Here is a 25,152-nt window from a genome sequence, read left to right as displayed (position 1 = left end):
AAAGCAGACAGAGAAAAATGACACATTATGTACAAAGGAACAAAGATAAGGATGACAGCAGATTTATCACTGGAAATGATGCAAGATAGAAGACAATAAAGCAACAAATATAAATTATTGAAAGACTAAACTACCAACCTAGTTCTCTACCCAGCAAAGCTATCTTTCAAAAACAGAAGTGAGAGGCCAGCCTGGTGGTGCAGTCGTCAAGTTTCCTTGTTCTGCTTCAGCAGCCCAGGGTTCACAAGTTTGGATCCCAGGCATGGACCTACATACCACTCATCAAGCCATGCTGTGACAGGCATCCCACATATAAAGTAGAGGAAGATGGGCACAGATGTTAGCTCAGGGACAATCTTCCTCAAGCAGAAAGAGGAAGATTGGCAACAGATGTCAGCTCAAGGCCAATCCTCCTCTTCAGAAAAAAAAGAAGTGAAATAAAGACTTTTTTCATAATTTCAGATTTTCAAAATCTGAACAACTTAATCATCAGCAGACCTACACGATAAGAAGTGTTAAAGAAATTCCTTTGAACAGTAGGAAAATGATGCAAGATGAAAATCCAGATTTACACAAAGGAATAAAAATCACCAGAAATGGTAACTGCATAGGTAAGGATAAAGAATTTTCTTCATATTATTTAAACCTCTTTAAAAGATAAGTGGCTGTTTAAAGCAAAAATAATATCAACATATTAGGGGATTTATAACATATATTGAAGTAAAATGTATCTCAACAATAGCACAAAGTCTTGAAAAGGAGAAATGGAAGAATACTTTTCTAAGGACCTTATATGATACATGAAATGGTAAATATCACTTGAAGATAGACTGTGATAAGGTTACATACATATACCATAAACCATCGAGCTACCACTAAGATAGCAAAACAAAGAGTTACAACTAATAAGCCAGTAAAGGAGATAAAATGTAATCATTAAAAGATGCAGAAGTAAATCAAAAGGATGCAGAAAAAAGGAAAAGGGGAAATAAAGAATATAGATGGGGAAATAGAAAAAAATAGCAATAGGCTATTGGGAATTGGGTCTTCAATTTCTGGTTGCTTCTAACTTATTTTCTTCTGTAACATTTCACAATCTGTTTCCTTAGCGATACCCTTCTTCAACTCTTTTGGCTGCTTTATCATTTTGTCTTTCAACTCTTGTTTTATTGAATTTATGGACTTTTCAAATTCTTCTGTACCATGAGACATGTGGGAGTTTACTTTTGTCTCTGGAGTTATCCTTCCTTTCAGGATAGGTTCTTCATCTGGTTCATAGCAGGTTTCTTTTTCACATTTTTCCCTGTTATCTTTCTGCCTAGTTATCATGCCATTTATCTTTCTAATGCTTAATAAGAGCAGCTCAGTATAGTCTTTCCATGTGCTTTAAGATGGTATGAGAGGACTCTCTTTGACAACTTCCTTTTATAAAGTAGAGCTTGTTTGTCTTCCTTTCCAATGTATAGGTGGAGACCTGGATGGCGTCTTCCATCTACTTTTCTGTAGCCTGGTCTGTTCTCGTTATTTGAAGCCCTCGCTGTTAACCTGGCTTGTGCTCTTGATCGTTGCCTATGAGATTCCATTAACTCCACTGTAGTGGGGAGCTCTACCTTATTCCTATGTGCTTTGCCTCCTTTATTGAAGTCACATGAAACCCTAGAAAATACTTCCTAGCCCTATAGAAAGTCCTCAGGGAAAATCAGGGGCTTCTACTCTTGAGGGTCCCCTAATGTTGTTCCCCTGAGCTGCCTATTCAATGCCTCAGCTGCCACTCTTCAAATTTATCATATTCATGAGAATTCTGGTTTTCCTTCTTTCATGAACCTGCTTTACTCAGTTCTGCTTTGGGCAGGTGAGACAGTAGCTATGCCTTTATATAAAACTTTGTTATTCTATTTTTTACGTCCAAATACATCTATAGGATGTTTATGGCATGAGGTTGGGCTCCATTCTTACTGATAAACTTGTGGCTGTAGTTTTACTAATTTTGCGTATTCTTTTAGGTTTTGGGAAAGGGAAAGTCTATGATCTGGATTCATTCAGGTCTTTATTGAGAATTGCCAATTTTTTTTTAATTTTCACTAAAATTCTATACAAAGCATTGACAATTGATATTTTGTACCAAGGTGCAGACTCCTGGATACAGAAAATAGGTACTGAATGAAAAATTGTTAGTAAGTTGAAAATATCAAACTCTGTCCACTTGCCTTCCTCCATTTTATTGACAATAGAGCACTAAATGAATTGCCAATTTTGATATTAATCATTTTATTTTAAATCTCTCTCTCTATACTATCCTAGAGTAAGTGATTTGCAATATATTCCAAGTTAGCTGTAAATCATTTCACAATAGATTAATTCCATGCTTTCCCATGGGCATGTCTTAAAATTTTAAAAGTTAAGTTCTGATATTGTAACCAGCGGCCAGAAATAATCAATTCTAGGTTCAATTTCATACGTCTTACAATGAGATTTAAATTTCCCTCTTCTTAGGGAATAGCGGCGTCTTCCTGTATTCAAGAGAGAATTAACTCTTCAAATTTTTTTAGTTTCTGTCCCTCAGAAAAGAGAGATTTGTTGGGTTTACATACTGGGAGGATTTCTGAGAGACCTATTACACACAAGGAGTTTGCGCTTGTGCAGCAATAGCCTTTGAGAGACTCCAGGAAATCTGAAGACTCAGCAGAACAAAGAGTGGATTTACTTCACCATTTCATTGGTTATTAAATTAAACGAAAAACAAAATGTAACCTTTGAATCTAGTACATTCATCCTCTTGGGGACCCCCTCATTTTAAAATTAGTGAACAAAACGCAATATGTCTCCCTGGGGGACTGTGGCAAGCTTACCTTCGTATAATAACCTAAGACTCTCCACAGGAATAATATTAAAGCAGAATTAAAGAGCCAAGATTCCAAATAACCAAAAGGCACACATAAAGTATTTTAAAACATAGTGATCAAAAATACTAATGCCATTAAAATAAAAAAATGGAAAACAATAAAGTAATGTAATGTGGTCTTACAAAAAAATTATACTTTGCACCATTTGATCTTAGATTTTGAAACAGGTCACAACCATTCTTGCCCATAAAAGGCCAGAAACTCTACAGCTCTCCACCCTTCATCCTCTCCCAGGACATCACACCCACGCATTTTTGCAATGTGACTGTGTTAAAACTAACGAACCTATCTGAGTCTGCCTGGCACTCTTGGCTCAAAGATTTTCTCATGATTTCTTCCCTCACTGAGAGCTTCCTTGACCACCCTGAATAACCCCTCCCTCTATCTACCTATCTACCTACCTACCTACACACACACACACACACACACAATCTCTGCATCTCAGGGCCTCTAATTACTACTCGGATGTCCCTATTACTATCTAAAATTTCCTGTATTTGTTTACTTGTCTGTGATCTGTCTCTACCCCAAAGAAGGAATTTAGTCAGTCTTGTTTGCTATCCCCAACCCCCAGCACCTAGAAGAGGACACGGCTCACAATGAGTGCTCATTAAATATTTGATGATTAAATGGTTAGACCCAATAGTTTCACAGTTAACTAGAGATGAGAGCTACCTAATTGTTTCTTAGACTGAGATCTTCCTGTCAGATAGAAACCTTCAGAATATACAGGTGTTTCTTTGCCCTGGAAGCCAGACAGAGCAGAAGATTGTAGAAAACGGCTGACTCAGCTGCGCTTGGATTAATACCAAACACGATGTTTCTTTCCAGGCCTGAAAATCGACGGACACTGTCCAGCACAATATGATTGCCCGTGATGTCTGACGCATCCTTGATCCGTACTACCAGATCAGATTCCTCATCGAGCTGAGACATTCTTCTCCTCCTCATTGCTCTTAGAAGCTTATCTTTATATTTTTCCACTTCACTTGCTTTGCTGAAAAGCACAGCAATATCCTTGGGGGAATAACCACTCCTCAAGAGAAACTGGCACTTCTCTGCTACCCGGACCACCATCTCCTCCAGGTCTGAGCACTCCATATTCTCGAAGTTTCCTGGAACACCCTGAGCCCACTGAGCTTCATGGACCATCTCCAGGCACCCAGCGGGGATGTTGGGTGGAGGTTTTTCTTTGACCTCCTGCATTACCTCTTGTAGGTAGTTGGCTATTGGGTCTGCATTGCGGACCACTCTGGTGAGCTCTTCTTTTGGATCTTGGTCTAAGAGAGGGGGGAGGCCATTGCAACTCAAGTGGCTGGTCTGAAAGTAGTCCAGAAAGATCCAGAGAATTCCTGGGCAATCCTTTTCTCTCTGAGTGATGGTTCTTGCCTTCTCATACCAATCCCCGTCTTCGGTGCGGAAATTCTGAGCTTCATCAATGATGATGTGTTGAATGTTTTCAAAGTTATTTTTCATGAAGGTTTTCCGGGTCACTGCCTGGCAGACATTTTTCTCGCTGAAAATGTAAGAAATACAGTCAAGTTTCCCGAATCAAACAAAAGACACTAATTCTGCTCTTAAACTCCTCTGGAAACAGTAAATATAATATGACTCTTAGCATGTAAACTTAAAGCCACACATCAGTCAAAGTTACTCAAGAAAAGAAAGTGAATATAGTTAGGCTGCGTACCTCACAAACTTCCTCAGAGGCTGGTTCTCACAGACGTAGAGAATGTCATCTGGTTGACAGTGAAACACATTCCTGACCTTCTCCATGATCCTAAGAGCCAGGATGGTCTTCCCTGATCCAGGTAAGCCATGAACAAACAGCTCTCTGGTCTTGCGAAGGTTCTTTGAAAGCAACTCGTACTGTTTATCTGTGAGTAGGTTCAAAACCTCAGAGCCCAGCTCTTCACTTAAGAAAGATCTGAAGCCAAGCAGGACTATCACAAGGGACTGTAACAGAGTTTCCATGTGCTGGATGGTCGTAAGGTTGTAGGACTCGGGGTAAATTTGCAAATCAGAACCATGAAGGGTTTTTGCAGTTCTGTCAGGATTCAACAGGAAGACCAAGGGAGTGATGCACAGTTTCCCAGTGTAGCCACCTCTGTTCACCAGCTTCAGCTTTAAGGAACGGGCGAGTCTCATAGAATAGTCCTTCCAGCACGCATCCCACTCACCGAGGATGGTGTAGAGGAGTGGGATGTTGTTCTGGGAAAGCAGAAGAGCATCGCAGATTACTCCCTGCTTCTCTTGCAGACCCAAGTCCACAGCCCAGCTGCGAGAAAAAATCAAGACTCCTCGAGAAACAGAGCGCATTTCTCTATTGATTAAGTCTCTCAGTCCTTTATGTTGTGAGATCAGCTCCTTGTAGAGGGTGTCTGGAATATATGACACTCTGTCTGGAAATACTAGACAGGGAAAGAATTGGAATGAATTAGAGAATCCTCAGACACACTAGTAATCATCTTTATGTGTAAAACATTTGGGTCCCACCATGTGTCAGCCCTAGGTTATGCATTAGTAACAAAAAGATAAAATAATTCCCAGTCCGATGGAGCTGATAACTGATTGGCATAAACAGAGACGAACAATAATTATGACACAAAGTGATAAATGCAATGGGAAAGAAGTGCACAAAGCGTTATGTGAACACCAAGGAGAGGTACGGCTTAAGAAAGAAGAAAATATGAAAGTGTTTATGAAGAAGGAGACACTTGAGCTGCTTCTTAAAGGATGACTATGAGTTAGCCAGTAGAAGGATGGGGGAGTAGAGAGATAGGCAAAATGGGATTCATGAGTAAAGCACAAAGAGACAAGATATAGCAAGGTCCATTCAGGCAACTCCAGGCAGTGTGCGTTGCTGACGTCTAAGGTGAGAGGCAAAGAGGTGGAGACGACGGTGGGGAGGAAGCCATTGTAGTGCCATCTTAACACCTGGCAATGCTGACTATAATGAACAATACTGCATTAGGTACTTGAAAGTTGCTAAGAGAGATCTTAAATGTTCACACCACACGTACCCAGACCAATGGTAATTATGTGAATTGTTGGATATGTTAATTAATCTTATTGTGGTCATCATTTCACAATATATACATGTATGAAATCATCATGTTGTACACCTTATATGTGATGTTATATGTCAATTATATCTCCATAAAGCTGGGGGGAAAGAACACCTGGCAAAGGATGTATACTATATGATTTCGCCTACATGACATTCTGTGCAAGGCAAAAGTATAGGAATGGAGAACAGATCAATGGCTGCTAGGGGCTAGGAACTGAAGAGCTTGACTGCAAAGGGGCAGCATGAAGGAGCCTTTTTTGGGTGATGTAATTGTTCTCTCTCTTGACTGTGGCGGTGGTTATGTGAATCTCTACATGTTTAAAAACGCTTGGAACGGTATAACAAAAGAAATTCCATTTTACAGATGTAAATTTTAAAAACTAATTTTTAAAAGTGCTTTTTAAAAACGTTTTGGCTTTTTATATATGTATATAAAAGGTCCTTAAACCTTTGGAGATGACAAGCCCAAATCTGGAATCTAATCAAAGCTATGAACCCTCTCCCCAGAAGATAATCAAATACACACAAAATTCGAATTTTGAAGTGAAGGTAGAGGGAAGACACAAGGATGAATGCAGATTTCTGTGCTTGGCTGGATGGAGAATGGACTCTCTAACTGATAGAGGCAACGTGGAAGAAAGAGCAGAAAAAGAATACAGGATGCAGAGCAATAGGCAGGATATACAGAAGAAACTGAAGATTGTCAAAGTAGGAGATGGATTTTGGAAATGCTCAGTTTGGAATACCTGTGGTACACTGAGCTGTCCAGCAAGCAATGGGACACACCAGTAAAGTTTGTCTGGGCTCAGAGAAATACTAGAGATATTTTCCACAAAAGTAGACTAAACTAAGGACACCTCCTACTACTATTTTGATTTAACATCATTCTGGAATTATTGGCCAATGGACTAAAACAAGTAAAAGAAATAAAGTGTATAAGTATAGGAACGGTTTGTTCAAAATTACCTTTGATATTGCATTAATAAGATTATTAAGTAAAATGTTTAGAAATGGTATAATGTACATTTTAAAACCTGCATGCCAGCAATTCATAATCAGAAATTATCATATAAAGATCCCATTCTAGGAATAAAATTTAACATAGATAGTAACAATATGCATAAAACTTTGAAACAATTGAGAGAGACACCATATTTCACTGATTATATGTACTTCAATGTCTCTGAAATCAAGATACATCATATAGTTTAAGTGGCATTATTTTCTCTTTCAATGGTAAATAAATAGTAGTGCAACATTTTTTCCTTCAGTTTGATGAAATATGGTAAAAGAAGACTTGGATAAATGGCCAAACATTTCATGTTCAACTATAAAAAAAAAATTCACTGTTGTAAAAATGACAATTCTTTCCCAGTTTATCAATTTCATGTAACTGTCATAAAAAATAATCCTATATTGTCCTTTTCTTTTTGGTAGAACAAAATGATTCTAAGCTTCTTCTAGAAGAGAAATGCCGTGATACCATTTGAGGAAAGTGTATTCTGGTATATGTTTTGAATTACAATTTGGCAACATTCACCTAAATTTACAAGCAATGTTACTACTTGGAATTTAACCTTAAGGAACACCTCAAGGTACTTGTTGAAAACGTATATTGTAGCACTTTTTAAAATAGAAAAAAATTAGATAGCATCTAAAATTCCATCAAAAAAGGGACTGGTTAAAGAAATGATAGCAGGGGTCTTTGAAAAGTTCTTATTTCTTGACCTGGGTGGTGGTTACACAGGTTTCACTGCGTAATTACTTATTAAATTATATCTTCATTCTATGTGCTTGCTGTTTGTGTTACATATTTTGTAATAAAAATAGCCAAAATTAACAACATCCCTGTTTAGGAATACTATGAAATACTAGACAATCAATAAAAGAATTGAGTAAATCTATGAGCAAGTTTGTAACAAGAGGTACACACACATTACTCAGATTTGGTCCTGTGCTTGCACAGCTGTCGTGCCTTCATTTGTACTGCTAAATAATATTCCATTATGTAAATAAACTGCAATATATTTAGCCATTGTTGTGACAACAGATAATGTGGTTGTTTCCTGTTTGGGGCTATTACAAATAGTGAATCTATGAGCTCTCATGGGCATATCTCCAATGATATATGTCTCCTGAGGCACGTGTACACATTTTTCCCTAGAAACTAGAAAGAACCGCTAAATGCTAGAGTATGCAGATGACCAACTATCCAAGGTAATGCCAGATTTGTTTTCCAAAGGGATTAGGGCAACTTAATTCCCAGCAGCAATGTTCAGAAGATCTTGATTACCCAAAACCTCCCCAACACCTGACTGTCAGTTAAATGGGATAAGATGGTATCGACTTATGGTTTTGATTTGCACTTCACTCATCACTGATGGGTTGAGCATCTTTCCATGAGTTTATTGGACATACGTGTTTCCTTTTCTAAGAAATACATCTTTATAACTATTGCCCATTTTTCTACTGGGTTGTTTGTCCTTTTAAAAATTGTGTAAGTTATTATATATATTCTAGATACCAATCCTTTGTCAGCTACATGGATTGCAAATATCTTCTTCAAATTTGTAGTTAAATCTTTTCACTCTCTTTAAGGTATTTCGGAGGAACAGAAGTTCTTAATTTTAATGTAGTGAAATTTAGCAATCTTTTTGTTTAAATTTAATACTTTCGTATCCAGTTTAGGAAATCCTTTCTTACCTTAATAACATAAAATTATTCACGTACATTTTCTACCAAAAGTTTGAAAGGTTTGTTTCTGACATTTAAAGTCCTTAGACCTTCTGAAATTGATTTTTGTATAATATAAAATAGGAGTCCAGTTTTATTTTTTTTTTCCATATGGATAAACAACCAACACGTGCCAAAGCAACCAGAGATGACAAATTACCTGGAAAGTAACGTTTTTGCTGTTCTTCCAGACATTCCAAATTCTTATGAATGCACACGCTCCTGCTGCAGGGTGTGGTGGATGACAAACTCAGCGCAAGGACCATCTCAGAAAACCCGGACAGATCTTAGAAACAAGAACCAAGGGTTCAATATGCAAAAAGGCAGACGCCAACTCACAGCTGAGCTGTGCTGCAAAGCCTTTCACTAAGTTTTGGAACTCAAAGCCGTGGCCCACAGCTATTTGTGTTCACATCCTAAGTCAGCTCAGGAAAGCCTACGGATGTCTTGGGGGGGAAAACCGGTTTAGAGCAACAGTTTTTAGTTTTTAATTTTATTATATTGAAGCAAGCTATTTTTACATTTTTAGAATGTTTATATTTTTTAAAAAATATGATTAGAAGATATGAAGGTCAATGGATATAAATTTCTGAGGAGATTCTGAAATGGACTTTGTTTTTCTGGACTTCTGAAGAAGTCACCATTGATTTTCTTTTGCCTAATTTCATCTTGAGCTTTCCTTTTCCACGGTGGATGCATGTCACCAACACTACCCTTTGGCTTATCAGTCACAATTAGCATCACATGCTGGCTCTCATCAGGAAAAGTGAGAAAGGAGAGGGACAGCCCTGTCATGTTTGGGCTCAAAAAGGAAAGTGGGGCAGTGAGAAAGGGAGAATATTTAATTCAGGGAACCATGCACAAATGGGAAGGCAGGGGAAAGCGACAGTAAGTTAAAGAGCAAACATATGTACGTGTGAAAAAGGAATTTCCTGAATAATTAAATGTGAGTTCATGATCAAAAAGAAGAAGAGACTTGAATATGAACTCAACAAAGGATGTGAAGGGGCCAGCCCAGTAGCATAGTGGTTAAGTTCGCATTGCTCCACTTTGGTAGCCCAGGGTTCGCACGTTTGGATCCCAGGTGCAGACCTGCCTACCGCTCATCAAGCCATGCTGTGGCAGCATCCCACATCCAAACTGGAGGAAGATTGGCATAGATGTTAGCTCAGCGACAATCTTCCTCAAGCAAAAAGAGGAAGATTGGCAACAGATGTTAGCTCAGGGCCAATCTTCCTCAAAAAAAAAAAGAGAGAGAAAGGATGTGAAATAGAAATTACTAGGTCAGACAGCCCGCTGCACCAACCTCTAGTGGGTTTACTAGCCCAGGACATCTGTTTGTTGAATGCAGGCTGTTCAAGATGGGCAGAGAAAAAAAGGGCAATGACTCACCAACTGTATCTATAGGAATTAATAAATTGGGCATCTGCAACTCTGAAAGTACCTCTCTTTCCCCAGATTCTAAAATAATACCTCTCTTTCCTCCCTCCCCACCTCCCCTGCCCCAGCAAACATTACAATCATTGTTGATTCTGCTCTCAGACCTGGGTCAGCTTCTGTCATCCAGGCCACCCATTCCTTTGTGCTCAGCTGTCTCACACAATTGTTCTTCACCTGCCAGGAACTAGGTATTTTGGCAAACACTGCACAGCAGAACGGTTCCACTTTGACCGCACAGACATATCCGTGGAGGGCGCACTGATTGTGTACTTCGAGGAATTTGACGGCATATTTTATCTCATGTCTCCGTGTACAGAAGTGGTGGACAGGTAATTTCTTAATACAGCGATCAATGGAAGCCTTCAAGGCCGTAAGATCCATTCTCTCTTTTTTACTTCCAATGACTTGAAGGGTCTCATCGTGCACACCGAAAAATACAAATCCTCCTTCAGTGTTTGCGAATGCAGAAACACAGCTGGGGAGACTCTCTTTAAAGCATCGCGACACGTCTGTTGAGAACATTTTAAATTCGACATGCTTGGACGTAGTAAAGTTGAGCTTTTCCAAGTACTGAAGGTGAGCTCTAGCAAACAGAGCAGCAGCTGAGGCCTTTATGTTACCTTCATTTTGGACACCAACCCCAACGTTCCGTGGACTTAAACTGGAATCATTAATATTCATGACAGTCTGAGTCTTCTCTCTGAGGAACGCCAGTGCTTCGTGAGAACTCATGACATCAGTAGATGTTCTATATCTGTGGTACAAGTTGGAGCACAAGGTAGCGAGCCGTACGCCAGAGGCCTCTGCATTCCATGATTTCACAAAAATCAAAAAGAGGTCTCCTTGCTGCATCTCATCTAAATAGCCGTTGAAAATTGATGGTAGATGCAACCCTACTCCATGAATTTCATAATTGTACTCTTTGTTCTCAATCTCAGCTTTGACCACTCCCCCACCAGAATTCAGTAGGGCACATATCGCATGCAAGATGATTTCATTCTGTTTTTCCCGCAGTTGAGGGTACATTTCACTCCTTTGCTTATTCCCGAGGACGACTTTTCCTGCATTTAAAACACACTCAGCAAAGTTTGTTTCCAAATCAATCTTGAGACTCATCTTCTCGGCACTTGTCCTAGTCTTACCCTGAAATGTCCTCCTAAAAAAATCAGAAAGAGCCATTAGAGTAGGACAAGAATAGGGGTGGTGGGAAAATCGACAATTTGAGGCCACTCTTCTGAAGTTAGTCACTTTATTTATTCCCACAGGGCTTGAGGCCAGATTGATGCCTGAATTAGGGGTGTAGGACAGGCTGAGGAGATAAGTCTGCTGGAAGCCCACCAGAGAAATGATCAAGAGGCTATTTTTATGCTGTGATTTTAGTAACCATTTCTCCCAGTTCTCTGAGTGGCAAGGTCTCTTGGGTCACCTGCAGAAAATAGGAAATTTTACAAAGACACACATGGACTGGAGCTGGAATGTAACTGGAAAGCTTTCGTGGTCAGAGGTATCTCTGGGGTGTACTGTGTATTGTTTTTCTTGGTGTTTTGTCTTTCTCCTCTCACTGAGACCTGGGCAATTCTCACATTGCCCAGTTTATAACCCAGTTTTGGGAAGGAGAAAATCTGATTGAGTTGGTAATTTATCATTGTTGCTATGGAACAGATCCTTTAGCATCCCCTGGTCCAAGAAGTTCCTATCTTGTCAAAACATATTTATGTATGTTATATACTTTTATATATAATATATATTCTCTTTCTATAGTAAAGTATCTTTTTATGTATAATTACAATTATATACTATATATTTTTGTATATAATTTGTTTGGAATTACAAATTATTGACTATTTGTTTGGAACAACCAGGCTGGTAGGTTGAGGTGGGCTTTTGACATTTCCTAAACCTAACTGACAACAAGGAATCTTAGAAAGAGGGAAAACTGAATGAGAGTGTGCAGACACACCATCTTTGCAACCACACTGCAGGACTGAAGATCAGGCATGCGTGATACACATCTCTGCAGCTGCCAATCTTGGACCAATCAGGCAGTTGAGGAAGAAGAAAGAGCAACTAAACCAACTCACACATAATTACAAAACCCTCTACCACCAGAGACTTCACTGTGAACCAAGAAGATGTCATGCTATCTGGACAATGTCCTGGCCCTGCCCCGTGCATTTCCATCCTCAAAAACCTAGATGCAGACCCACAGCCAACATCATATTGAATGGCGAAAAACTGAAAGCCATCGCTCTGAGAACAGGAACAAGACAAAGTGCCCACTCTTGCCACTACTACTCAACATGGTGCTGGAGGTTTTGGCCACAGCAATTAGGCAAGAAAAAGAAATAAAAGATATCCAAATTGGAAAGGAAGAAGTAAAATTCTCACTGTTTGCAGATGACATGATTCTACATACAGAAAACCCTAAAGAATCCACTAGAAAACTATTAGAAATAATCAACAACTACAGCAAAGTTGCAGGGTACAAAATCAACTTACAAAAATCAGTTGCACTTCTATACACTAATAATGAACTAGAAGAAAGAGAAATCAAGACTACAATCCCATTTACAACTGCAACAACAACAACAAAATATCTAGGAACAAATTTAACCAAGGAGGTAAAAAACCTATACACTGAAAACTATAAGATATTATTGAAAGAAATCAAAGAAGACATAAAGGAATGGAAAGATATTCCATGCTCATGGATTGGAAGAATAAACATAGTTAAAATGTCCACATTACCTAAAGTGATCTACAGATTCAACGCAATCCCAAACAGAATCCCAGTGACAATCTTCACAGAAATAGGACAGAGAATCCTAAAATTTATATGGAACAACAAAAGACCCCAAATAGCCAAGGCAAGCCTGAGAAAACAGAACAAAGCTAGAGGGATCAGAATCCCTGACTTCAAAATATACTACAAAGCTATAGTAATCAAAACAGCATGGTATTGGCACAAAAACAGACACACAGATCAATGGAACAGAAGTGAAAGCCCAGAAATATAACCACACATCTATGGACAGCTAATCTTTGACAAAGGATCCAAGAACATACAACGGAGAAAGGAAATTCTCTATAATAAATGGTGTTGGTAAAACTGGACAGCCATGTGCAAAAGAATAAAAGTAGACCATTATCTCAAACCATACACAAAAATTAACTGAAAATGGAATGTAAGACCTGAAACCACAAAACTCCTAGAATAAAATATAGGCAGTACACTCTTTGACATTGGTCTTAGCAGCATTTTCCAAATACCACGTCTACTCAGACAAGGGAAACAATAGAAAAAATAAACAAATGGGACTTCATCAGACTAAAGATCTCCTGCAAGGCAAAAGAAACCAGGAAGAAAACAAAAAGACAACCTACCAATTGGAAGAAAATATTTGCAAATCATATATCTGACAAGGGATTAATTTCCAAAATATACAAAGAACTCAACAACAGGAAAAGAAACAACCTAATCAAAAAATGGGCAGAGGGGGGCTGGCCCAGTGGTGCAGTGATTAAGTTGGCAAGTTCCACTTTGGCAGCCCATGGTTCACAGATTCGGATCCTGGGAGCAGACCTACACACTGCTCTTCAGGCCATGCTGTGGCAGTGTCCCACATACAAAATAGAGGAAGACTGGCACAGACGTGAGCTCAGGGTCAAGATTCCTCCAAAAAAAAAAAAAAAGAAGGAAAAATGGGCAGAGGGACCTAACCCTAACAGCCTAGTGGTTAAAGTTCCGTGCTCACCACTTCAGCACCCTGGGTTTGCGTCCTGGTGACAGAACCACACCACCTATCTGTCAGTTGCCATGCTGTGGCAGTGGCTCACATAGAAGAACTAGAATGACTTTCAACTAGGATATACAACAAGTACTGGGGCTTTGTGGAGGAAAAAAAGCAAGAGGAAGATTGGCAACAGACATTATGCTCAGGGCAAATCTTTCCCTAAAAAAAAAAATAGGCAGAGGATCTGAACAGGCACTTTTCCAAAGAAGATATACAGATGGCCAACAGGCACATGAAAAGATGCTCAACATCACTAATGATCAGGGAGATGCAAATCAAAACTACAATGAGATATCACCTTATGCCTATCAGAATGGCTATAACAACAAAACAAAAAATAACAAATGTTGGAGAGGATGTAGAGAAAAGGGAACTGTCATACACTGCTGGTGGGAATGCGAACTTGTGCAGCTACTATGGAAAACAGTATGGAGGTTTCTCAAAAAATTAAAAATAGAAATACCATATGACCTAGCTATGTCACTACTGGGTATTTATCCAAAGAACATGAAGTCAACAATGCAAAGAGATTTCGGCACCCCTATGTTCACTGAAGCATTATTCACAATAGTCAAGTCGTGGAAACAACCCAAGTGCCCATCAATGGATGAGTGGAAAAAGAAGATGTGGTATATATATATATATACGCATATATACCACACACATATATATGTATACACACACACACACACAGTAGAATACTACTCAGCCATAAAAAAATACAATACCTTATTTTAAAAAACTGTTGTCTTTCTCTGTCTGGCTTATTTCGCTCGGCATAATACCCTCAAGGTCCATCCATGTTGCAAATGGGATGTCTGTGCCCTCTCAGAATTCATATATTGAAACCCTAATCCCCATTGGGATGGTATTAGGAGGTGGGGCCTTTAGGGGGTAATTAAGGCACGAGAACTGAGACCTCATGATGTTATTAGTGCCCTTATAAGAAGAGACAGAGAGTAGGGCCAGCCCAGTGGTGCAGCAGTTAAGTTCGCATGTTCCGCTGTGGCAGCCCGGGGTTTGCCGGTTCAGATTCCGGGTGCGGACATGGTACTGCTTGTCAATCCATGTTGTGGCAGGCATCCCACATACAAAGCAGAGAAAGATGGGCATGGATTTTGGCTCAGGGCCAGTCTTCCTCAGTAAAAAGAGGAAGATTGGTAGCAGATGTTAGCTCAGGGCTAATCTTCACCAAAAAAAAAGAGAGAGAGAGAAGAGACAGAGAGAGCTTGCTTCCTGTCTCTCTGCTCTCTCTACCTTTGGAGGATACAACAAGAAGGAACCTGTCTGTAGACCAGGTAGAGTGTCCTGACCAGACTCTAGATCTGCTGGCACCTTGATCTTGCATTCCCCGGCCTCCAGAACTGTGAGAAATAAACGTTTGCTGTTTAATCCACTATGATAGTTTCTTTTACAGCAGCCCAGACTGACCCAGACAGTCACATATTGTATGATTCCATTTATGAGAAATACCCAGAATGGAAAGGAGGTGGTGGTTGCCAGGGACTAGGGGAAGAGGGGAATAACCACTTACTAGGATTTATTTGGGAATGATGATGAAAATGTTTTAAAGCTTGACAGAGGTGGTAGTTGCACAACATTATAAATGTGCTAAATGCTGCTGATTTGTTCACTTTAAAATGGTTAACTTTCTGTTATGTGAATTTCACCTCAATTTTTTAAATTAATAAAAAAATGAAGTTGAAGGAAAAACTTTCTCAGACATATAAAGCTGAATGAATTCATTAGCAGTAGAACTGCAATACAAGAAATGTTAAAGAAAGTCTTCAGGCAGGAGGAAAATGATATCAGAGATCCGGTTCACAACACGAAGTTGGAACCAAGGCCTTACAACATCTGGGATACATATTTAGATCACCGCTCTGCCAGGTGCTGAGTATCTGGCCCATTCTCCTGTGAAGGTTGTTGAATCCAAACTTCATTACCTAGGGTCTGATCAATAGATTGTAATAATTGGTTCTTTTTCTGGGAGAGAGGGACACTAGCAAAGCCACAAGTTTATTTGTTTAAGGCAATTTGTCCATGAAGGTGTAAAGTGGAAACGCCATTGGCTATAATTCTCTATGGTCTCATTCAATGAGACAGGAGTTGGCCAGAGGTTTTCATTACCGGGTTCTGGGGATGGATGGCATACTCTGCAGTCAGTAAGACTGGGAGCAGTGGCCACTGTTTGAGATAATCTCAGAAGTGCATTAGTGAGTATGTTCTGAACTAACAATTATTATAAGAAACGAAGAAAAGAGAAAAAGTTTCATCATGGGTACATGACAACCAAGGGTCTATTGACAATGAGAAGAAGGATTATAAACAAGCAGATCTTTTAAAAACCCAGAAACTCGACAGGGGTCTCGGTCTGTTGTCTTGGGTGGAACCCATCCACTATGCAAGGTCATCCACTTGTTCTGAAGGTCTTGGGTCAGCTGTCTACTTCTGAAGATCAGCTACCCCTGGAAGATCTCGGAGAACCCTTAGTTTGAGGTCCTCTATTGGAATAGTTTTAATTGTGTAGAATTCTCAATTACTTCTTCAGTTGTGAAAAGCGAACCTAAAGATTGACGTCCTGGAGTTTCACTACTGTATTTGTCGTTAATAGTACCTGATAAGGTTCATTTCAATGAGGTTCAGGAGTTTTACTCTGATGTCTCTTCCAATAGATGAAATCTCCTGCTTGAAGATCATGAAGAGGCTGTTTAAGATGATGTTATGGGAAGGCAGCCTTAACCTGCTGGTGATAGGACTGGGTATAGTACATGAGTCCCTTGCAATATTTTGCCATATCTGCATGTGATAGGACATAGTATAGCATTGGAGGTGAAATCCCTTCCAGCTACTAATTCACAGAGGGATAACCAATGTGTCCCCAAGGGAATAGACCATATGGCCATAAGGGCTAGTGGGAGCATATTTGGCCAAGGGAGCTCAAAGTTTCTGAAAGTTTTACTAATTTTCTTTAAAGGACTAAATTAAAGGATTCGATTTTAAAATTAAATTAAATTAAAGGCCATTTGTTCTCTCAACATTTCCAGAAGATAGTACACGGTAATAATTTTTAAGTAAGGAGTAACAATTTACAAAGGTCTTTTATATGGTTTCTATAAAGTGTGTGCCTTGATCCCTTGATATAAAAGTTGGTACACTCCAGGTTGGGAACACAAAATCAAGCAGTCTTTTAGTGACTGCAAGGACTGTAGCTTTTTGGTGAGAAAATTCTTCAGCACATCCTGAAAATAGACTTACAATAACATGTTCAAGCCCCATGGAGGATGGAAGATGGATATAGTCCATCTGTAGGTGTTAAAAGGACCTTGAGGCTTTGATTCCTGACCATGTTCCAGCTTTATGGTTCTTCCAGAATTATGTTGTTGATGGACATCACATGACCTGAAAATAGCCTCAGCTGTCTTTTTAAAATTTCCTCTCCAATGTTGATTTAAGATAGCAGCCCATTTGTCTAGATCATAATGAGTGGTTTCATGAAGAACTTTAGCTAATATCCATTTAAAATCTGGTACCAGCAAGCGGCCATTTTGAGAGTGCCACAGATTATCTGAGTTGAGGGTACAATCAGATTTTCTCCATTCTTACTTTTCAAAATCAGGGGCTAAACAATGGTGTTTTATAAGCCTCTTTGAATCCCTCAAGATATTTATCCTTTGACAGTTTAGATAAGATCATAACCTTGGTTGACTTCTTGTGGAAAACAATGATCTGCTCGAGCATTTCCTTTAGCTTCTCTATTACCTCTTTTTGCATGGTTCTCATCCTTTATAATAGTTACCTCTCCAAGAAGTAGGAGTTCCTCTAAAAATTCCTCATATTTCTGTTCATTTCTGAAGGGGGTTCCAGTAGAGGTGAGAAACTCCCTTTGTTTCTAAAGCACCCTAAAGTCATGCACTACTCCCAAAGCATACCAGTTATCTGTGTATGTTTACTCTCTGGTCTTTGGCTAGTTGACTAACTCCAGGAGTGCAATAAGTTCTACCACCTAGGCTGATTTTATCTCAGGTAATTTATCTTTTGAAACTTTATATCTCTTTTCTGCTAAGAGTGACAGCAAGTAGATGGAATTCTTTTCACTGACTTCCTTGTTCTTTGAACAAAGTAGGAGTTCATCTATATATTGTATCAGAACTGAGTCCCAAAGAAAATTTAGATTTTTAAAGTCTTGACTGAGGACAAAATAGGAAAAAAACAGGGAGCTTCAGTGAACTCCTGGGGCATGACTCCCCAGTTTTATGGTTGTCCTCCCCAGGAGAAAGCAAAAAGGTACTGAACGTCCTGGTCTAAAGGCACACTGAAAGAGGCAGAGCAAATTTCCACAACAGCCAAGCAAGTGACTTAGGGGTAACGGTTTCATCCTTTCACTGTTTGCACGATTGAATTAGAGTCTACTTGATTTTTATTGGAAATGTCTTAGGTCTGACTTTTAAGAGACTTTACCCTACTTTTTGGACCTTTTTTTCTTTGACCCTCAGGTTTATTGTGGAAAAAGAGCTCCTATGGGTCCCCTTCTGAGTCAATCCAACCAGCTTTTGCCATCCAGGATTTAGCATCTGAGTTTCTGACCAACAAACGTACAAGCTGATGTAGGTTAGGTAACCTTGGTCATGTGCACCAAAAAGAATTCTAAATTCTTCTGTGAATATTTGCTGGTCTTGTCTGGGTTTAGGGAAATCTCTAAGTATAGCTCTTAATTCAGCTGGGGTCCAAGGTTTAAATTTTACGGTTGCCTGTATACCTTGCTTATGGGAGGAATGGATCTTTAGAGGCAACCGATATCTTGGAGTTTTAGGAGAGTCTTGGTTAAAGATGAGGGGGTTCTGAATAAGGAGAAGAAGAGGGAGAAGTCGACTGAGGTGTAAGAGAGAGACCAGAAGGATAAGGGGGAAAAGAGAGCTGAATACAGAAAGGGAACTGGAGGACGAGGATGGAGAGGATTTGCTAGGGACGAGTCTAGTTTGCTAATTTCTCATTAGCCTTGGGAAAAGAATCTTTTAGTGAAGGAATTTTTGATTCAGAATTTCATTTGGAGGCCTCTGCATACCAATCAAAACTGCTGCCCAAAACTCCAAATAGCCCAAGCAATCTTGAGAAAGAACAAAGCTGGAGGTATTACACTCCCTGATTTCAAACTATATTACAAAGCTATAGTAATCAAAACAGCATGGCACTGGCATATAAACAAACACACAGATCAATTGAACAGAATAGAAAGCCCAGAAGTAAACTCATGTACATGTGGTCAATTAATTTACAGCAAGGGAGCCAAGAATAAACAATGGGGAAATGACAGTCTTTTCAATAAATGGTGTTGGGAAAACTGGACAGCCACATGCAAAAAAGTGAAACTGGACCCTTATCTTACGCTATACACAAAAATTAACAAAATGGATTAAAGACTTGAGTGTAAGATCTTAAACCATAAAACTCCTACAAGAAAACATAAACTCTTTGACATCAGTCTTGACGATGACTTTTTGGATTTAACAACAAAAGCAAAAATAAACAAGTGGGACTACATACCACTACATACCACTAAAAAGCTTCTGCACCACAAAGGAAACCATCAGCAAAATGAAGTGCAATGAAGTGCAAATCACATATCTGATAAGGTATTAATATCCAAACTATATAAAGAACTCATACAACTCACTAGTAAAAAAAACTAGTAAAACTGATTAAAAAATGGGCAGAGGGTCTGAATAGACATTTATCCAAAGAAGACACACAGATGTCCAACAGGTACGTGAAAAGGTGCTCGACATCAGTAATCATCAGGGAAATGCAAATCAAAACTATGATGAGATATCGCCTCACATCTGTTAGAATGACTACTATCAAAAAGACAAGAGATAACAAGAGTTGACAAGCATGTAGAGAAAAGGGAATCCTTGTGCACTGTTAGTGGGAATGCAAATTAGTGCAGCCACTACGGAGCAGTATGGAGAGTCCTCAAAGAATTGAAAATAGAACTACCATATGATCAAGCAATTCCACTTCCAGGTATCCAAAGAAAACAAAAACTAATTTGAAGAGATAATATGCACACCCATGTTCATGGCAGCATTGTTTACGATAGCCAAGACATGGAAACAACCTAAATATCCATTTGTTCATTAATGGATAAGGAAGACATAGTATAATTCCTAAAATACCCTGAATAGCCAAAGAAATCTTGAAAAAGAACAAAGCAGAAGGCGTTACACTTAACTGATTTCAAGCTATACTATAAAGCTATAATCATCAAAACAACATGGTACTGGCATAAAAACAGACAAATAGAGCAATGAAATATAATTAAGAGCCCAGAAATAAACCCAAATGTATACGTTCAACTAATGTTTGACAGTGGACCCAAGAATATTCAATGGAGAAAAGACAGTCTCTTCAATAAATGGCACTGGGATAATTGGATATTCACACATAAAAGAATGAAACTGGACCCATATCTTACACCACTCACAAAAGATAACTAAAAATGGATTAAAGACTTAAATGTAAGACCTGAAACTCCTAGAAGAAACATGTGAATAAAACTCTTTGAAATGGGTCTTGGTAATGATTTTTTGGATATGCCACCTAGAGCCCAAGCAACAAAATAAAAAATAAACAAGTGGAACTACATCAAACTAAAAAGCTTCTGCAAAGAAACCATCAACTAAATGAAAAGACAACCTATGGAATGGGAAAAAATATTTGCAAGCCATATATCTGATAAGGGGTTAATTTCCAAAATATATAAATAATTCATACAACTCAATAGCAAAAAACAACCTAATTAAAAAATGGACAAAGGACCTGAATAGACATTTCTTCAAAGAAGATATACAAAAGACCAACAGTATATGAAAAGATGTTCAATATCATTAGTCACTAGAGAAACGCAAAGTAAAACCACAATGAGATATAATCTCATGCCTGTTAGAATAGCCATCATCAAAAAGACAAGAGATAACAAATGCTGGCATGGATATGGAGAAAACTAACCCTTTCTCTGCACTCTTGGTGGGATTATAAATTGGTATAGCACTATGAAAAACAGTATGGAGAGTTCTCAAAAATTTAAAAATAGAACTACCATATTATCCAGCAAGCTGGGAATATATCCTTCTTGGAATATATCCAAAATAAACAAAAACACTAACTCAAAATGAGATATACACCCCCTGTTCATAGCAGCATTATTTACAATAGCCAAGACATAGAAACAACCTAAGTGTCCACTGATGGATGAATGGATAAAGAAGTTATGGAATAGATATAGATACAGATATAGACATAGATACAGATATAATTCAGCCATAAAAAAAGAGGAAATTCTACCATTTGCAACAACGTGGATGGACCTTGAAAGCATTATGCTAAGTGAAATGAGTCAGATAGAGAAAGACAAATGCTGTATGATCTCACTTATTTGTGGAATCTAAAAAAAAACCTAAACTCATAGAAAAAGAGATCAGCTTTGCGGTTACCAGAGGTGGAGAGCTGGGGGAGGGAGAATTGCAAGAAGGTGGTCAAAAGGTACACGCTTCCAGTTAAAAGATAAATAAGCACTAGGGAGGTAATGTACAACAAGATGACTCCAGCTAACACTGCTGTATGATACAGAGGAAAGTTAGTGTAAATCCTAAGAGTTCTCATCACAAGCAGAAAATTTTTTTCTGTTGTTTTTCTTTCTTTTCTTTTTATTTTATCTATATAAGAAGATAGATGTGAGCTGAACCTATTGTGATAATCATTTCACAATTTATGCAAATCAAACCTTTATGCTGTAAGCCTTAAACTTGTACAGTGATGTATGTCAATTATTTCTCAACAAAATTGGGAAAAAAGTTATTAACAAAAAGAAAATGTGGTGTATAAATATCCAATGGAATATTCCTCAGCCATAAAAAAGAACGAAATCTTGCCATTTGCAGCAACATGGATAGACTTTGAGGGCATTATGCTAAGTGAAACGACTCAGACCAAAGAAAAAAGATAGGGGCTGGCCCCGTGGCCAAGTGGTTAAGTTCGCGCGCTCCGCTGCAGGCGGCCCAGTGTTTCGTTGGTTCGAATCCTGGGTGCGGACATGGCACTGCTCATCAAACCACGCTGAGGCAGCGTCCCACATGCCACAACTAGAAGGACCCACAACGAAGAATATACAACTATGTACCGGGGGGCTTTGGGGAGAAAAAGGAAAAAAAATAATAAAATCTTTAAAAGAAAAAAAAGATAAATACCATATGATCTCACTTATATGTGAAATCTAAAAAACAAACAAGCATACAAAACCGAGCTCATGGATACAAAAACAGATTGGTGGTCGCCTGAGGTGGGGGGTTGGGGGATGGGTGAAAAGGGTGAAGGGGGTCGAAAGGTACAAATTTCCAGTCATAAGATGAATAAATCATGGGGACGGAATGTACAGCATGGTGATTATAGTTAATAACACTGCATTACATATTTGAGAGTAGCTAGGAGAGTGGATCTTGAAAATTCTCATTACGAGAAAAAAAATTATAACTATGTATAGTGATGGATGTTAACTGGACTTATTGTGGACTTTACTGTATGGACATTTTGCAATATACACAAATATCGAATCATTACATTGTACACCTGAAACTAATATAGTGTTATGCCAATTATACACCCCCTCCCCCAAAAAAAGACCCGCTGTCCAATTGGTCCTGAGAAATCCTATTCCTTTACTTTTCTAAGGCGCCTCTCAAATGAATGGCTTTGCTGAAGTCAAATGTTCCCAAGAGCCACTGAAGGCCCAAATCATCCTTAGTGAAGTTATGCCACTTAGAAATATAAGTGCAAGAATCAGTATAAAGTGTATAGGAAGTGAGCGTTTTCCAGGAAGAGGAGAGGATTGACAGTTAGAAGACCCCAGCAGAGGTGGCGACCATCTGTAGGAATGTAACGGTTGTGCGACCTGTGTCTCAGGTCCCCCATCTTACAGTTGGTCACCTCTGGACACAGATGGGACAATCTGCATCCCCAGCAGGTGGAAAACCAGAGAGAACACTCTCTCTGGATCACAGCCAAGATCTCAGGACAAAAACTCGAGATGGCAGGAGAAAGTTATCTGGTTTTATTGATGACTCACAGCCAAGTTCGTCCAAACGGACATCAGTTCAGGGAGAACTGCAAACGCACTGGTCCACGAGGCCAGCTGAACAGGGCTATACAGTGTATGCCTGTGTTCTAACTTGTGATTCTTCTTAAGACAAACACTTTTAAACAGCACAACACAGAACTAACACAAAAGAGAGCAAAAAGGGGTAAAAAGGAATGCCTGATTCCACCAAGGATGCCAAGCAAATGGGAACCAGTAACAAAACCCAGGTACCAAACTGAGAATCAATAGCAGTTGATTGATAGAGAAACTCAAGGCAAAGAAAGAGGAATTCAGAGCCAGTGCTGACTTACCACGTTGGCACAGACCCAAAAAGCCACTACTGGCAAGGTGGGAGGGGCCTCTGTCTGTAACGCACCTGGCTGAAGGCTGGGGTCCACAGCCAAAGCCGTGCAGATGGTATCTTGGTGGAAACTCCAGGAAAACTGTGGAAACGAACAAAAACCACCCAAATGAGGATATTTATTCAAGGCTTACATTAACAAGGGAGTCCGTCACCATCACTTGCATTTGGCAGATACTTAATACTGATTTCTGTTTTCTGTTATGCATAAACACCTGTGAATTTTCATAATCAGGCCAGGAGCAGATCATCACATTTCACTCTTCTTTCACTTGCAAAAGGTACTAAAACTTGGGATGGCTCATCTGCTTATTTAAACAAAAAGAGTTGAAGAGTCTTGTGACATTTAAATGAACCCTTCCAACCCCCGACACAGGGCGCTGTGCTGCTTAACTGCTCAACTTCCCTCATCATCTGGCCACGGGAACTCTCATCTTCGCCCCCGACAGACGGAAGTGGAATCAGTTTCTATTTCCTCACCAAGGCAGGCGTAGCCTCGCCACCTTCTAGTAGGGCAAGGCTAGGAAACAGCCACCGACCCCATCTCCTCCTAGAGGCTCCGAGGGAGACCCGCCATCGGTTGAGGAACCTCCAAAGTTCCACAGTCAAGCATCCTCTCCCTCCCGCCCTAGTCCTCAAGGCTTCCCTTCCGGTTCCTACAACCGTCGTGTGCAAGAGGGGAACGGAGCACTCACGGCAGCCTAGCCTCTGCACACAGAACCCACGGGAGTTCTAGTTAGTCACTTGATGGGGGATACAGGGCTTCGCGGGCTACCCTGGGAGCTCGCCCACCCTGTCCGATGCCGTTACAGTTTGAGGAGCTTACTGCGCCAGGGGCTTCCAGGCCATCCGCGAAACCCAGCCTCAGCCTCCTGTAATAAACGACACTGACTCTATTTGTCCCCAGGCCACAAGCTCGCTGACTTCAGCTTCAGGAGCCTCAGCACCCGACTTATTTGTTTTCTCTCAAGTTCTTCGCGCTCCTGAACCGCGGGGAAATTTTACCAGGCTGGATTTGGTCAGATTTAGGCTGTGCGCTGCGCGCCTCTCCCTCCTCCCCAGCTCGCCGGGCCTTCCGAGCCTCGGAGCTCTCCGATGCGCCACTGCCCGCCTGTCGTTGGAAGTTGCTACTGAGAGTCAACAAACCAAGTCTCCCGAGCGGGAAAGGAGCTCTCGGGCTCTGCCCAGGCCTTCGGCACAGCCGGGTCGGGGAACCGGCGAGGACCTGGGGAAGGAAAGAAGAGGAGCTTTTGGAGGACCTGTGTGAAAGGAGCCCGGGGCAATCATTACCGGCCAAGGTTTCTCCTCTGCAGCGCGCCTCACTCCGGGAGAAGGCGATGGGGGCTCCCAAGTTCAGAACAGAGGTCTCGACCCTACAGGGTTCGGTCCTTTTATCAGCTGAACTCGGGGGCGGGGCATTGCGCAGGAGACAGAGCGACAGCCCAATAGCGTCGCTTCTGTGGACGGGGAAACCCAACCCTGCAAGGACAACCGCCTTGATTACCTTTGGCGGATACGCGTGGGGTGTGGGGTGTGGGGTGTGGGGTGTGGGGTGTGGGGTGTGGGGTGTGGGGTGTGGGGTTTCTTTGTGGCGGGGGGAGGTTTTCTTTGTTGCTTCTCTATGTTTTCTGATTAATTTCTTTTTGAGATTTGCAGTTCTCTCTCGCACCCGAGGAGGGAGATCGCGGCGCAGCCCCACATCCTCCAGCCCTCCCCGG

At 40.1% G+C, this 25,152-nt stretch overlaps 1 protein-coding gene across 2 annotated transcripts; it reads right to left on the bottom strand.

Moving 5' to 3' along the window:
• Positions 1 to 2,028: 2,028 nt before the first annotated feature.
• Positions 2,029 to 24,861, bottom strand: SLFN5 (schlafen family member 5). Of its 2 annotated transcripts, none has more exons than XM_044745194.2 (6): positions 24,725 to 24,861; positions 23,450 to 23,516; positions 10,251 to 11,302; positions 8,867 to 8,992; positions 4,594 to 5,314; positions 2,029 to 4,419 (listed from the first exon to the last, which is right to left on the bottom strand). In XM_044745194.2, exons 3-6 carry the CDS (start codon positions 11,260 to 11,262, stop codon positions 3,609 to 3,611), a joined length of 2,670 nt encoding a protein of 889 aa, XP_044601129.1. In that variant the 5' UTR covers positions 11,263 to 11,302; positions 23,450 to 23,516; positions 24,725 to 24,861; the 3' UTR covers positions 2,029 to 3,608. The 2 variants fall into 2 exon arrangements, with proteins under 2 accessions (XP_044601129.1, XP_014717703.1); XM_014862217.3 differs by having other exon boundaries at positions 23,385 to 23,516; positions 24,725 to 24,852.
• Between the last annotated feature and the right edge of the window lie 291 nt (positions 24,862 to 25,152).

Source organism: Equus asinus, chromosome 13 (genome assembly GCF_041296235.1).
Source record: "Equus asinus isolate D_3611 breed Donkey chromosome 13, EquAss-T2T_v2, whole genome shotgun sequence".
Classification (NCBI taxonomy): domain Eukaryota; kingdom Metazoa; phylum Chordata; class Mammalia; order Perissodactyla; family Equidae; genus Equus; species Equus asinus.
The sequence above is the reverse complement of the archived record's forward strand: the minus strand, read 5'-3'. Positions and strand labels throughout refer to the sequence as shown.

Coding starts and splice junctions, on each gene's coding strand:
- SLFN5 (XM_044745194.2), bottom strand. CDS start 11,262: ATGAGTCTCAAGATTGATTTGGAAACAAACTTTGCTGAGTGTGTTTTA. Junction 5,315..8,866: donor GCAAAAACGTTACTTTCCAG/GTAATTTGTCAT, acceptor TTCCCTGTCTAG/TATTTCCAGACAGAGTGTCA. Junction 4,420..4,593: donor CCTCTGAGGAAGTTTGTGAG/GTACGCAGCCTA, acceptor TTACATTTTCAG/CGAGAAAAATGTCTGCCAGG.